Here is a 14,482-nt window from a genome sequence, read left to right on the forward strand (position 1 = left end):
CAGGTAGGGACACAGCCGCAGTGGCAGACCCTCCCTGGGCTCCTGTATGCCTGCTGCAGCTCTGAGGGGCAAGTCTCCCATGATCCCATGAGCCCAGAACTCAGAGGATTGGGCACCGACCCAAGGGTTGGGACTTCGAGGGTTGAATATGGCACCCACAGATGGACCACAGTGGGGACCTATGGGTGATGGCAAGTGGTTCCATGGAGTGGCTCCATCCCAGAGGTCTGTATTCCCACAGTGGCTGTCAGTGGGTCCCAGCTGGGCACACCCCTCAGTGGGCAGATGACTGGCAGGTGGATCACTCCAGGCTGAGTGATCGGGGGTGGGGGGTGGGGGGGGTGGTACGAATGCCCTGGGCTGAGGGGACGCCGGGGGACGCAGAGAGACTTAGACGGCCACAGTCCTTGGAACCAGTCTTTATCCAGGCACCAATCCTTCTCTTCCCTGGGTCCGTGGTATCCAGGGGCTGCCCCAAGCACCCATGTGGGCCTGCGTCTGTGCTCTGAGCCAGGTGGGCAGCTTGCTTGCCCTGACCTTCCACAGGCCTGGCCCATGCCCCACCCACCCGGAGCCCCCCCCCCTCGGTTCTCTGGGGCCTACAGCCCCGCTGGGTAGTGTCAGGGGTCCTGGCCACAGGGCAAGGTGGGGCCATCAGCGTCCTGTCCGTCAACAGGGCCAGTGGCTCCCACACTGCGCAGCTCCCGGGCCAGCTTCTCAGCCAGTTTTCGAAAGGGTGGCCGGCGGGCGGGCTCCGCCTCCCAGCAGCTGCCCATGAGGGTGTGGACAGGGCCTGGGCAGCCCTCAGGGGGCTCCATGCGGTACCCCTTCTCCACGGCCTCTGTCACCTCCTTCAGCGACTGTGGGAGAGGACACACCGATGTGGGCTGGAGGTCAGGGCCACAGCCCCAGACCTGCATGGAACCCAGTACCTCCGCACCCCCAGACCATGCTCACCATCTTGGGGTATGGAGCCCGGCCATATGAGAAGACCTCCCACAGCAGTACCCCGAAACTCCAGACATCGGACTTGCTGGAGAATTTCTGTGGGCCCAAGACTAGGGTGAGGGAGGACCCCTCAGGGTGTCTGCTCCAGCCCATGCTTCCTCAAAAAAGTCCCCCTAGATTGATTTTTACTCTCCGGTTTTTTCCTCCCTGAGTTCCCCCACCCTCAACCAAGTGGAGGTCAGAGTCAGTGCAGGAAGGAGGTTGACTATTCGTGCCCTCAGCACTGAGCCCAGAAATGGGGAAACTGAGGCCCAGACAGGGTCACACACAGGAGAGGCCACATAGGGGCTAAAAAAAACAACTAAGGGCAAGTGTTCACTGGGGAGGCAGAGCCATTTCCCTTGGAGGTTCAGAGAGATCAAGACACCTGCCCAGGGTCACACAGTGGAGCTGGGGCTCCAAGGGACCCGGAGACAGAGGAGCGCTCACCCCGTGTTTGAGTGCCTCAGGTGCCGTCCACTTGACGGGCAGCCGGCTGGAGTCCAGTCCCTTTCGCTCAGCTTTGGCCAGGCCGAAGTCACTGACCTTGGCCACGAGGTCTTCAGAGACAAGGATGTTGCGGGCGGCGAGGTCTCGGTGCACCAGCTTCTTGCTCTCCAGGTATTCCATGCCCTCGGCCACATGCCTGGGGAAGAGCAGGGGCACCGGGGCTGGGGCTCCTCCCTCTCTGTGCCTCGCTTTCCCCTTGACCTTGAAGAGCCTCCTCCCTGTCCCCCAGGGGTCCCCACTCACAGGGAAAACTGCAGGAGCTGAGGGGTGTTCACAAGGGCCCGGCCCCGAGTCCGTAGAAAGTTCACCAGGTTGCCCTGTGGGGAGGACGGGGGGTTGGGTTCCAGGCCTCTTGGCTCCCCCACCCCCCGCCCTGCTGCACCTGGGCCCCACTGCACCTTGCTCACGTGCTCCATGACGATATAGAGCCCCTGGTGCAGAATCACGCCCAGCAGACGCACTAGGTTCTTATGCTGCATTTTCCTGGGGGTAGGATGTGGTGGGGCGGTGGGCCTGGGGTGAGAGTGCAGCCAGAACCCCCAGCCCAGGTGCCTGAGCCCCAGCTGGGACTCACGTCATGACCGCCGTCTCATCCAGGAAGGCCTGGGCCGTCACGTCACACTTGATGTTCTTCACGGCCACTTTCTGGCCCAGGTACTCACCCTGCAGGACGGCTGGCAGGTGGGACAGAGATCAGGACCCACAGAGGTGGGGACAGACACGGGACACACCACTCCCATTGACCCCCACGTACACCCACAGAGCCTCGGGTCCCCAGGACTGGAAAACCCCTCCCCCTACAAGCTCCACACCTCCTGCTCAAGGAGAATCATCTAAGCCAGGAGTCAGCAAAACCCAAAATCCCTTGAGCCAAATCCAGTCCCGTCATGTTTTTGCAAGGCCCACAATCTCAGAGTGGTTTTTACATTCTTACAACGGTTTAAAAAAACCGAAAGAATGCTTTTTTGTGACATGTGAAAATTATACAAAATTCAAAATTCAGTGTCCATAAATAAAGTTTTATTGGCACATGGTCAGGCCCATCGGTTTACCTGTCATCTGGGGCTGCTTTCCTGCTACAAACGCAGAGCTGAGCAGATGTGACAGGGACCATCTGGCCCACAAAATATTTGCACTCTGGCCCTTTCCAGAGAAGGTCTGCAGACCCCTGACCTAAGCCACAGAGCCTTCCAGAATAATCATTTCAGGGAATGGCATTCCGAGTAGAGGGACGAGCGTGTGCAAGAGCCTAGAGGTGTGAGGGACTCATTTACGTTCCCTGGGTACCTGCCTGAGTTAATTTACTCCTCACGACAGCTGTTGTCAACCCCCTTTCATAGAGGGGGAAACTGAGGCATAGAGAGGTGTGGTTTGTCTTTAGACACCCAGCAAGTAGGTATTAAATATGGATGTGAATCATCTCTGTGACCCCAAAACCTGAACATGCCCCTCAGGCCACACCCCCACTCACCTCCAAACTCCCCCTCTCCAATCTGCGCTCCCAGAGTCAAATGCTGCAGGTTTAGTAACCAGCCGGCTGTGGGATGAAGACCTGGTCAGAGGGGTAACAAGCTCCCCAAGTCCCTCCCCTCGGGGGTACTACCTGGTGAGACACACCCGGGCACACATTCAGGTGGCCGCTTTTCCCAGCAATGGTCCAAGGGCATGTCTGATGTACCCACTCCTGGTACCATTTTATCATGTGGTTGAAGGCAACAGAGCCTCCGATTCAGGGCTGCCTATCTCTCTTCTACCTGGAGACTGTGTCCCTCCAAATACCCCAAATGCTCTTCACCTTATCGTCCTTTACCTCTGGCCACCCAGGAATATACACAGAGCAAAAAAACACAACAGACAGGGAGACCAGCAAAGCTTCTAGACCCTTCCAGTGCTGTACGTCATGGTCTGTGCTCGCCTCCCTGACCCTTGTCACAAGCAGGCCAGTGTCCTCCCCGCCTCCCCCCCTAGCAGCTTCTGTGGGCGTCCCCCCCGCACCCCGTCCAAACCAGGAGCCCCTTAGGTACATCAGGAATGGTGACACCGCCTCCACGCCGTGCCATCCCCAAGGCGGCCAGATCTCCCCAGGAGATACTCGTGTTTTCAAGGAGACAGCCACGGGTGTCAGGTTCCACAGACTGTAGGGGTGGCTGTGGTTGGGGGCATTTGCTTTGGGCCTTGAATATTGATGATTTCACTACACAGAGGCTGAAAAAGCATTTCGGATGAAGGTAACAGAACGCACAACAGCACAGAGGCATGAGAGGAAATGAGTCACAGCCGGGGGGGGGGGAGCTTGTGAATGGAGGAAGGGTCCTGTAGATGAGGCAGGAAAGAAGGCTCAGCCACAAGAGAATGTTCTAGAAGGCGGAAGAGCTGCAGGGCCTCCCTCCTTTAAGCAGGGGAGCAATGTGGGTGGGCTATCATGGTAGAAAGCTGCCTCTGGGGGTACAAACGTAAGAGTTGGGAGTAAGGGGGACTGCCCACCTGGAAGAATGTGGTCTGATGGAAAGGTGTGAGGTCAGGCAGGGTGTTAAGTGATGTTAGAACCTGACCATGAAGGGGATGTGGGAGGGTCGGTGGGTTGAGATTTCGGGCCAAGTTTCCAGCTCAGATGACAGAGCGTGATAAGGACATGGGTGTGGGAAGCAGCAGGTGTGGGAACCCGCTCAATCTTGAGATGATCAGTGTCTGTGAGTGCCCTTTGCCCAACCCCGGGGCAGCCCAGGCCTTCCACCCGCAGTGCCAGGCACGGCGCCATACTCAAGTGCTGTGGCATTGGCCCCATGCCAGGCCCCAGGGCCCTGACTCCCCAGGGGGGAGAATGTGGGTGGAGAGGGCGCAGACACCTACCCTTGGCCAGCTCCTCCTCCGCAGATTTGGCCCCCGGCTTCCTCTTGGGTTTCACGAGTTTTGTGCAAATGGCCCCCTTGTCCCTGCTGTAATGCTGCAGGGCAGGACAGGGCAGAGGTGGTCGTGAGTCCAACCCTGGGGTGTGGGGAACCCCTGCATCCTGTCCCCTTCCTGAGGGGTGGTCTGGATGGGGTGGGCAGGAGCTGATGAGAAGGAGAGGGGTTTGGGTCTCACAGGATGTGTTGGGCTGGTTTGCATGGAAACAGAAAAGGATGGAGGCTAGGGGGGAAACAGGGAAGATGGGGAGGTCTCTGGATTGGTGTCAACTTGGAGGTTCCTGAAGGTCCCCGAAGGAGCCACCCCAGTCCTTGGAGGTGGGACCTAGAGGACTTAGACCCCCTAGAGAGTTGGTGGTCCATGGGGACCAGCTGCTTCTCTGCACTGGGGAGCATGTGGCTCTGGGGTGTGGGGCGCACCTCCACCATATCCATGAGGTTGCAGAAGCAGACGGCCTCGTCAATGGTCAGGTGGCCATCGCGGTGCAGCACGCGATAGTGGATGACATCTCGGCCGAAGCTCACACATAGCACGTAGTCACCTGGATGTCGCACTGACTCACGCACCAGGAACAGCCCGTCCTCAGGCGGCTGCAGCAGCTGCACCGCCTCCTGGCCTGAGATCTTCCCATGGAACCACCTGTGGGGGCAGAAGGGCAGGCTGGACTGGGCTGGCCAGGCCCTCCTGGCCCCCCATGCCAGGACGCCCCACAACTCACGGCATGAGGCTGAGCTTGGGGTCAGTGGAGAGGGCCTCACGCTCCCGTAGTGCGCCGGCTGCCAGCAGCCCCTCCTGCCCGCTGCTGTGGTGCTTGGCGCGGTACCAGCTCTTGCTCTGCCAGGGAGGGAGCCAGGGGTCCGTATGTGTGTGTTTGTGGGTCCTGTCCCCAAACACACCCAGGCCCTCCAGCTACTGCTCACCTCACAAGCCTCCAGGATGGTGACCACGTCACCCTTGCGAAAGGCCAGCTCTCCAGGCTTGGGGCGCATGTGCTCACACTTGGTGATGCATTGGGTACCTGGGGCCCAGCGCCTCTGGGTGAGGGGGTGAGGGAGAGGGGCAAAGGGGAGATGAGGGAGATGCCCCGGAGAGAGAAAGATTGGATCGAGACAGAGAAAACAGAAAGAAAGAGCGAGAGGAGGAGAAAGGACAAGGGAGCTGCCAACAGAGATTTATTAGCGTCCCAAACACCAGGTGCTCAGCACAGGTCAGGAAGAAAAGCTGAAAGAAATGCAACACCAAACAACAGAAAGCCTGGGAGACAGCAGCTACAGGGACGCAGGTCAGAGTATAGTCCTCCTCCCTGTGGAGCTCAGGTCCTGTGGGCATGGACTGAGCTGAGGAAGGGCCGAGGCCACAGGCACCCAGGTCGAGGGTACTCACCGTGGGCATCCTGGCTAAGATGGGTAGAGGAGTGCTAGGCACAGAGGAAGCGAGGGCTCACCTGGGGAGGAAGCAAAGACCAGCTGGAGAGCCCAGATTCAACCCATCACTACCACTTCCAGCCCAAGCCAGGTCGGAAGGACAGCCGGGGGCAGGGGGCTCAGGTATGGGTTCCCGAAGGCCCTTTGGGAAGGTGGCCTTTACCCAGGGGAGTTCCTTAGCAGAGTCACAGCCATGAAACACCAGCAAGGAAACCGTGGCACCACGTCCCACCATGGTTCCCGAAGGGAAACAGGCACAAGGTGGGCACAGAGCTAGTGGCCACGGGCTGGGGAGGGGACAGGTGCCTAGCTCAGGCCCCAGCAGCCCACACAGCACATGGGGAGCTTGGTGCCACCTAATCGACCCTGGTTCTTCCTCTTTTCTTGTGAGTGGGCAGGAACAGGGCAGGCAAATACAGAATGATTCAAGGTCATTCCTAAGAAACTCTGACCCGGAGGTGGGGCGGAGGCTGTGCAGCCCTGCTGGGCTCCTCTGGCCACCAGCCGAACCTCTCTGACTGCCCCACCCCAACCCAGGACTGACACACACACTCCTTCATTGCTGCTTGGTTGGGGACTTTTCCACCCCTTGCCACCCCCATCTACCCTACCGCAACTGGCTGGACAGTGGGGCAAGTTGGGGGGTGAATCTTGGTTCCTCCAATGTGCACCCCCATAAATCTTCACCCTATGTGTACTCACACCTATACTGATCCATGTACACACGAGCATACACAGAAACACACAGGGCTTGGACACAGGTGGACACAGGTACCCACAGGCACCCAGGTGTGTAAGCAAAGGCATGCCCCCCAGAGACAGGTGTGCACACGCCTCTACATGTGTGTACACATGCACAGGTGCTGGGACATCTGGAAACGTGTGTATCTGCCCACCCACTAACACACACAGACCCACACTTGAACAGCTGGGCGCCAAACGCTGGGCCACCCAGGCACGCAGAGCCACACATAGGGCCGCGCACACGCATCTCCGCCACACGCGCACATGCCTCCACGTGGACGCGCTGATACACACACCTGGGGACTCGCAGACGCGCACACCCCCACCCAGAATACTCCCCACCCCACGCTTGATCGCCTCTAACCACCCCCACCTCAGCAGCGTACCCGTCGCGCGTCCCGGACGTGCACACTCGAGCGCACACCGGCCCCTCCCGCGAACGCCCGGGCCCCCATGGAGCCCTCTGGTTCGCTTCCACTGCCCTTGCGGTGTCTACCCCCAATCCCGTCGCCGCGCTCACCTGCTCAGGGGGCGTCCCCGGGACGCGCCCCGCCCCCGCCCCCAGGAGGGCCCCCGCGTGCCAGCTGCGCACCCCCAAGGCGGGCCCCGCTGCACAACTTGGAGCAAGTTCCTCCGTTTCCTCATTTTTGGGGTGGCGGAGAGGTAGGGTGGCGGCGAAGCGGGAGGTGCCGCGGCCAGGGAGGATCCCGCGGGTCCTAGCGCCGGCTGCACTGCGGTCTGCTCTGCGCGCCGCCGCGGGTCCCTCCCCGCCCTGCCTCCGCGGTCCCCGGCACCTCCCGCGCGACGCGGGGGGCGCTGGAGGCTCTCACCGGCTCCACGCCTCTCCCTGGCCTGGTGCTGCGGGGCGCGTACCCGAGCTCATCCGGAGAAGCGGAGGCCTTGGAGTGTGGAGCAGGTGCCACACCGCGCGCGCGCGCGCGGAGTGGAGTGAATGAGCTGCCGGTCGGGTAGATAAGCAGGCGGCAGAGCCCAGACGACAAAGTGGGCCCTTCGGACTCTGCCATTCCAACGTCCTGTCACCTCCTCTGCCAACGGGAGCTCATTTAATTACCTGTTGCTGTAGAGGGCTGTTGGTGCCTGGCACAAAGAAAACACCCCCAAAATGTCAACCGCTGCCAGTATCGTCATCATTATCATTAAGGGAAAATTGGGGCCACAAGGGAAAAAATCGTGTGGAACTGGAAGCCTCCTGGCGGAGCAGCCCTCCTTTGGAGAATAATGGTGGGTCCTGAGGCGGGAGCCAACCCAGCTGTGCCAGAATCAGTACTGCCCCACTCTTGACCTCCGTTTCCTCCTTTGAAGGGCTGGGCAACACGGGCCTCGCCACAGAGGACAGCTGGATGAGCACTGAATGGCCACGCACTGGGCCTGGACCCCAGCCATGACTCCACTGCTTCTAATGGCAGAGTCCGCGCAGACAAGGATGAAGTGACCTTGGAGGGCTATGAATCAAGATGCCCAGAGAGCCCTGCTTCCCAGCCACTGGGCACTGCTTTGGTCCTAGGGTTGGGACCCTGCAGCCAGCATTCAGACAGGGTGATGGGGGCCTACCATATATAGCAAACCATCATCACTTTACAGAAATAGAAACCCAGAGTGAAAATAGCCACAGAGGAAACCCACAGACAGCACCATTAAATGCTCAGCAGGGATTGCTATGGCCCCAGGCCCCACAGTGGAGACCTGTCTTCTCTTTGTTCAGCAAGGGCAGGAGCCCATGTCTAAGAGGTTGAGATGCCCTAGCACCCTGTGGAGACGTTCTCCTTGATGTAGTCAGAGAGAAGGGAAGAGGGTCAGAAGGGGCTGGCTTTCTCCCTCTGGGAATAGGTACTTAGGGTCTGAGTAACACCTACATCCTCCCCAGGACTCCTAGGGGTCCATGTCCCACACTCTGGAAGGCCCTACCTCTGAGTGATCAGAGGAAGCAAAGGTGTTGAGACTGAGGACTGACAGACTTAAGGAGAAGGTGTTAAGTGCCCGAATCTCCAAGGGTTGGCCTGGGGAACAGAGAGCCCTCCCCACATGGGTGTGGGCATTGGGCATTGAGCTGTGCATGATCTGAGTCCATGGTTTATTTGGGTCAGAGCTACAGAAGGGGTGAGCTCCCCATTCCTAGAGGCATCCAATAATTGGCCACTTTGTTGGTGTGTTTTTTTTGTTGTTGTTGTTTTGTTGTTGTTTTTTTTTGTTTTGTTTTCTAAGGGGAACAGGACTTTATTGGGGAACAGTGTGTACTTCCAGGACTTTTTTTCCAAGTCAAGTTGTTGTCCTTTCAATCTTAGTTGTGGAGGGTTTTGTTCAGCTTCAAGTTGTTGTCCTTTCAGTCTTAGTTGTGGAGGGCGCAGCTCAGCTCCAGGTCCAGTTGCTGTTGCTAGTTGCAGGGGGCACAGCCCACCATCCCTTGCGGGAGTCGAACCGGCAACCTTGTGGTTGAGAGGATGCGCTCCAACCAACTGAGCCATCCGGGAGCTCAGCGGCAGCTCAGCTCAAGGTGCCGTGTTCAATCTTAGTTGCAGGGGGCACTGCCCACCATCCCTTGCAGGACTCGAGGAATTGAACTGGGAACCTTGTGGTTGAGAGCCCACTGGCCCATGTGGGAATCGAACTGGCAGCCTTCGGAGTTAGGAGCATGGAGCTCTAACCGCCTGAGCCACCGGGCTGACCCTAATTGGCCACTTTGAATCACAAAGACTCAATGGGTCGTCCAGTCCCCAGCGGTGGCAGCACACATTTTCCTGCCTCCCGCTAGGAGCTGAAGGACTTGCCTCTCCCTTCTACCTGCCTGAAGCCAGTTGGTAGCCACACCATCTGGTCGGATACCAGAATTCCCCAGTCCTGGGCTCTTCACCCTCCACATTTCAGTCCTGTCAACTTGGTTCTGGAAATTCTTTGACCCACCCACCCCCAACCCCTGGACACCCGTCTGGCGCAGGCTGGTGACACAGCAGCCCCCTTTCTGGTCTCCCAACTGCCTCCAGTTTTTCTCCTTGTTACCATTCACCTTCCACTGCATCACCAAGGGATGAAAATGTGACTGTGGCCCTCTCCTGCTCTAAATCCTGCTATAGCTCCCACTGCCTGCAGGACAGAGCCTAAAACACTCAGTCTGGCATTCAGGGCTCTTCATGTCTGGCCTCCAACTACCTCCCTGGCTTAATTTGCTTCTGCTCCCACCAAGCACCCAATAGTTTGGCAACTCTGAACTGCAGGAGTTAGTTAGCATGCTTTCGCATGGGCTGTCCCCTCTGCCGGAATGCGCTTCTCCCATCCAGATGGCATCTCCAGCTCATCTTTCATGCCCAGCTCAACCGACATCATTTTTATGAAGCCTTCTTCAGACACCCTTACCCTTCTCAGAGCAAGTCTAACTTCTATGCCCTGAAAGGACCCCTCGCTAGAGACACTAGCCATCTCATTTCACTGATGGGCATGGATCTTGCCTTGGGAACTGAGACCATTAGCCTGCCTGAGAAAAAGCCAGCCCAGAGGAAGCAGAGCCAGGAAACAGAGAGACTGAATACCACAGGAAGAATTCAAATAGTTGGATTAGCCATGCCTGGAGGTCACGCTATGCCTAGCATTGGAAGCAGGTCTTTGCTTTTTGGTTGCTTTCAGGAGGTTACTGCCACTTGTAACCAAAAGAATTCCTAATACTGAAAATGGGACCAGAGTGGGGTGCTGAAATGAAATCACTATGATGTGGAATTGGTGAGTCAGATTAAGTTGCCCTAAACCCAGCTAAGAAGAGGGATCTCTTCCCTTTCATGCCCTGGATCAGGTGGTGCTGGCTTCTGTCACTTGCAACAGAGAAACCCTGATGAACCCACCTTGTCCCCTGCCTGAATGCCTTTCGTTTTTGTTCATCCGAATCTCACTGTTCTTCACATCTCACCGTTCTCCTATTTTGACTGTTGCGATTTACATAACCTTCTGTTCTTCAAACTCCTGGAGATTTTGGGGGCCCATCCTCTCATTTTAGAATTGGAGCAGCTGAGACCCAGAGAGGCAAGGCTACTTGCCCATGGTCACACTGGGGCTAGAAGTCAGGCCTGCAGACACACCCAATGGAGTTGTAGACTTTTCAAAGGCAGGATATATTTCTTATTCTTTACGAATATGGACAAAAATCATTATAGGCGATAAACAAAATAAGTCATGTGACAGGCACTTTATATAATGCATCAGTTAAAATTAGGATTGGCTGTGGGGGATGGAAGACCCCAAGTGTTAGAGGCTTGAATTACTAGGTAGAAATTAATGCTCTTCGAGGGAGGAAATCCTGTGTATGTCAGGGGCCCAGGCTCCTGCTATCTTGTTGCTCTGCCTTTGTCCACACTCAAACTTCCTTCTCTTGATCTAAGATGACTGCTTGAACTCGAGCCCTCTCACCTATTGCATTCCAGTCAATAGGAAGCAGGAAGTTGGCAGAAACGGGTACATTTCTTCATTTAAGGACTCTTCCAGTGAAACCTCAGGAGCAGAGGAAGCTGGGAAATGTAGTCTTTACCCCAGTTCATCCTCCATGTCCATCAAAACTGGCACCATTTTTATGAAACCTTCTCAGACATCCATAACCTCCTCAGAGCAAGACCCCACTCCTATGCCCTGAAAGGATCCAAAAGGGCCAAGAGGGGGAGGCAGGAGCACTGGCATCCTCTTTCTCAAAGCTCCCAGGCTTGCTCCCACCTCATGGCCTTTGCATTAGCTGTGCCTTCTGCCTGGGACACTTCCCTAGACATAACCAACATTATAGCAACCCTACAGAATATTTCAACCTTCTGACACATTACATTCTCATTCTCTCTCCTGTAGCTCTGTGGAGCTACCATGGTCTAACTGACCATATATTTTACTTGTTTATCTTGTTTACTGGCTGTGTCCTTTCTAGAACATCAACTCCCCAGGACAGGGACTTTGGACAGTGTCGTTCACAGCTGTGGTCAGTTCCTGGCACACAGTAGGTATTCAGAAAGTATTTTTGTAAGCCAGTGAATTTTGGGGAGGGGAGAGGGAATGAGTAGTGCCTGTCCCCTGTGAAGCAAATACTCTCATTGTACCCATTTCACAGATGGAAAAGCTGAGGCTCAGAAAGTGCTGAAGCCTACCCTATGACACAGGAAGTGGTGGGCTGGGCTTTGAACCCAGGCCCATCCAGCTCCAGGGCCCACATGCTGGTGCACGGCATAGTGGTGGGCACATGATAGACCACCAGAGAATGTGCCCATAATTGAAATTTCTGGATCTGGAGGGCAGGCAAGGCAGGGCAGCTGCAGCCAGATGTGGGGATGGCTGCGCTGGCACCATGGCCCCAGCGGATCCAGTGGCCAGATCAGACTGCCCCAATTAGCACACCTTTAAATTTAGCTTTCTCTTCCCTGCCAGGGGACTCAGGGATTCAGCGGAGGAACACTCTGCTCTTTCGAGGAAAAATGCTGCATCGCTCATCTTGCAACCAGAGCTGTGGTCAGCTGCATCATTCTTGACTTGGGGAACAAGGGCTCCTCCAAGCGACCTGCTTTGGGGTGCCAGGGGTGATCTGCCGTTAATGGGGGAGGCTGTCTGCTCTCCCCCCACATCCCTCGCCTGGTCTTTCTTGTACTGCAGGTAGAGCCAGGCATATCATTTCCCTGCCACGCTTGCAGGTTCACTGTGTGTAAACTGGGCCTGTGTCCCTTCCTAGCTTACAACCTTCCCATGGCGCTGGTTGTGCTGGGGTTGAAACCCAAGCTCCTCACTGTGGCCCACCACTGGCTTGTCCACTGTGGCTGCTGTCACCTCTCTACTCTCAGCTCTCTCCACTTCCCCTAGCGTGGCTCTCTCATGTTCCTCAAATGCTCCAGGCATGATCCAGCCTCAGGGCCTTTGCATGTGCTCTTTTCTCCTCTTATTACGTCCTTCCCTCAGCTCCTCTCAAAGATGACTCCTTCTCAGCATTTCTGGCTCCTTCAAGAGTCCCTTCCTGAACACCCATAGTGACCACCCACCATCCAAGCCCAAAACACTGCCTGTTACCCTGTCTTACTTGTCCTTGTCCATAGCCCTCCTGCCCCGCCTCGCTTGACAGAATGTATGCTCTGTTAGTGAGGGCAGGGACTGCTCTGGCTTGGGCAATCACTTGTCTCTGGAGCCTAGTGCACAGTAGGCCCTCACAGAACACATGAATAGAATCATATAAAGAGTGAAGACAGAAGGAGAGCGGGGGATCCACAAGGCAAAGCGTGTCTGTCAGAAGACTTGCCCCCAAGCCTCTGCTCCAGGGGTCCTCCCCATCCCGTCCTGTGGGGAGCCATGGTTACAGGAAACTCTGAGCTTTGCAGAATGGCTCGGTTTATGCTACCTGTTTCCTCCCCCTGAGGCAATTGTCTCTGCCTGCACCTGAGGGGAGCTTGAGCTTGTAAGCTGCTGAGGAATTTGGTGGGAGCAGCCAGTTCCCAGACACAGAAGGCTGATGCCTATCAGGGCAATTGATAAGATAATTACTTGTGAGTTTCGGTGAATTTTGTATCCTCTATGTGAAAGCTAAAGAGTTTACATTTGTTATGTTAATACATACTTGCACGTGCTCAAACTGCTTATATGGGAGCAGTAAAATAAACTTAGTGTCTTCAGGATCACTGAAGTCCGCGATCGCCATCATATGTGAGAGTGTCTTTTATTCATTCCCACTCCCCCATTCGGGAACCCACCGACTCGTGACGGCTGGCCCGTCACACCGTCCCCAGACCCTCATCCTCTAACTCAAGAGTTGGTCAACTTTCTCTGAAAAGGACCAGATGATCTCTGTCTAGATTACTCAACTCTGCTTTTGTAGTGCGAAAGCCACCATAGATGACATGAACGTGAACGGACATGGCTGCGTTCCAATAAAACTTTATTTATGGACACTGAAATCTGGACTTCATATACTTTTCACATGTCATGCCATAGTAAGACTTTTGATTTTTTCAGCCACTTAAAAATGTGAAGAGACATTTTTAGCTCGTGGGATGCATAAAAACAGACGGTGGGTAAGTGGGCTGTAGATTTCTGACCTCTGATCGCTTTCAGTTTTTAATTTCTTAAAATAGGCACATTTTAAAATCTATTTGACCTGTAGGTGCACTTTTCAATCTAAATGGGTTGATATTCATGATATGTAGCAAGCTCTCAAGTGCTCTCCTAACTATAAAAAGCTCCCCGACTCAGCAATGAGCCCCTCAAAGTTATATGTTTTCTTCTTATCAAAATTAATAGTAGCGGTGTTTTGTAGTGTTTTGCTGTGTGCTGAAGACTGTGCTAAGCTTAAGAAACGGCTGTAAACAAAGCAATGTACGTCCCACTCCCCAACGGTTGCCACTGCTCTTTCTATTGGCTTTTTCTCTGGTATTGGCTTTCATATTTCAAAATCATGTTTTCCACATCTCTTGATCACTGCCCATTGATTTCCTGCTCCTGAAGAGAGAGACTCAGCTCTCTTAGGCATACTGCTCTCCCAATAGTTTCATCACCATTTTTGGTTAAATGAATATTTGGTGCTTATGTTGCTGTATGTTAAGCATTGTTCAGTGGAGCGACGTACACCAAGGAACACTTTTATTTGCTCGGCCTGGTTTCATGATTCTCCCAGAGTTAGTGATCACCTTGGTGTGTGTCTGTGACTCTCTCCCCCAGCCTCTTCCAAGGAACTAACTTGTCGCCTCAGGGCGTGGCCACTGCCCCGCCGCGGTCCCGGCCCCTCCCTTCTTCAGTACTGGGGAGTCGTGGGCGCAGCCTCTGTTTCTTGGGTCCAGGTCTCCATTTCTTGGTTTGTGCACTTGTTTTGGGAATGTGCGCTCCCTGGGCATTGTCAGATAAAGCATTTCCTTCCAATCTCCTGTGAGATTGGTGGTTTGGCTGACGACAGCGTTCTG

The 14,482-nt window shown here is 55.4% G+C and overlaps 1 protein-coding gene across 4 annotated transcripts; it reads right to left on the reverse strand.

The window, feature by feature from the left end:
* Positions 1-403: 403 nt before the first annotated feature.
* On the reverse strand, positions 404-7,541 carry MATK (megakaryocyte-associated tyrosine kinase). Of its 4 annotated transcripts, none has more exons than XM_074337589.1 (13): positions 7,403-7,541; positions 5,788-5,848; positions 5,325-5,438; positions 5,123-5,238; positions 4,824-5,043; positions 4,348-4,441; positions 2,969-3,034; positions 2,072-2,171; positions 1,896-1,980; positions 1,741-1,814; positions 1,438-1,633; positions 958-1,044; positions 404-860 (listed from the first exon to the last, which is right to left on the reverse strand). In XM_074337589.1, exons 2-13 carry the CDS (start codon positions 5,794-5,796, stop codon positions 621-623), a joined length of 1,401 nt encoding a protein of 466 aa, XP_074193690.1. In that variant the 5' UTR covers positions 5,797-5,848; positions 7,403-7,541; the 3' UTR covers positions 404-620. The 4 variants fall into 4 exon arrangements, with proteins under 4 accessions (XP_074193690.1, XP_074193688.1, XP_074193689.1 ...); XM_074337587.1 differs by lacking the exon at positions 7,403-7,541 and adding an exon at positions 7,093-7,349; XM_074337588.1 differs by lacking the exon at positions 7,403-7,541 and adding an exon at positions 6,959-7,097.
* Positions 7,542-14,482: the final 6,941 nt, after the last annotated feature.

Source organism: Rhinolophus sinicus, linkage group LG07, assembly GCF_036562045.2.
Source record: "Rhinolophus sinicus isolate RSC01 linkage group LG07, ASM3656204v1, whole genome shotgun sequence".
Lineage (NCBI taxonomy): Eukaryota > Metazoa > Chordata > Mammalia > Chiroptera > Rhinolophidae > Rhinolophus > Rhinolophus sinicus.

Excerpts from the sequence above, each read along its gene's own strand:
- MATK (XM_074337589.1), bottom strand. Across the intron at positions 1,045-1,437 it reads CTGAGGCACTCAAACACGGG|AAATTCTCCAGCAAGTCCGA; the intron begins GTGAGCGCTCCT and ends TTGGGCCCACAG. Across the intron at positions 861-957 it reads GGGCTCCATACCCCAAGATG|TCGCTGAAGGAGGTGACAGA; the intron begins GTGAGCATGGTC and ends CCTCTCCCACAG.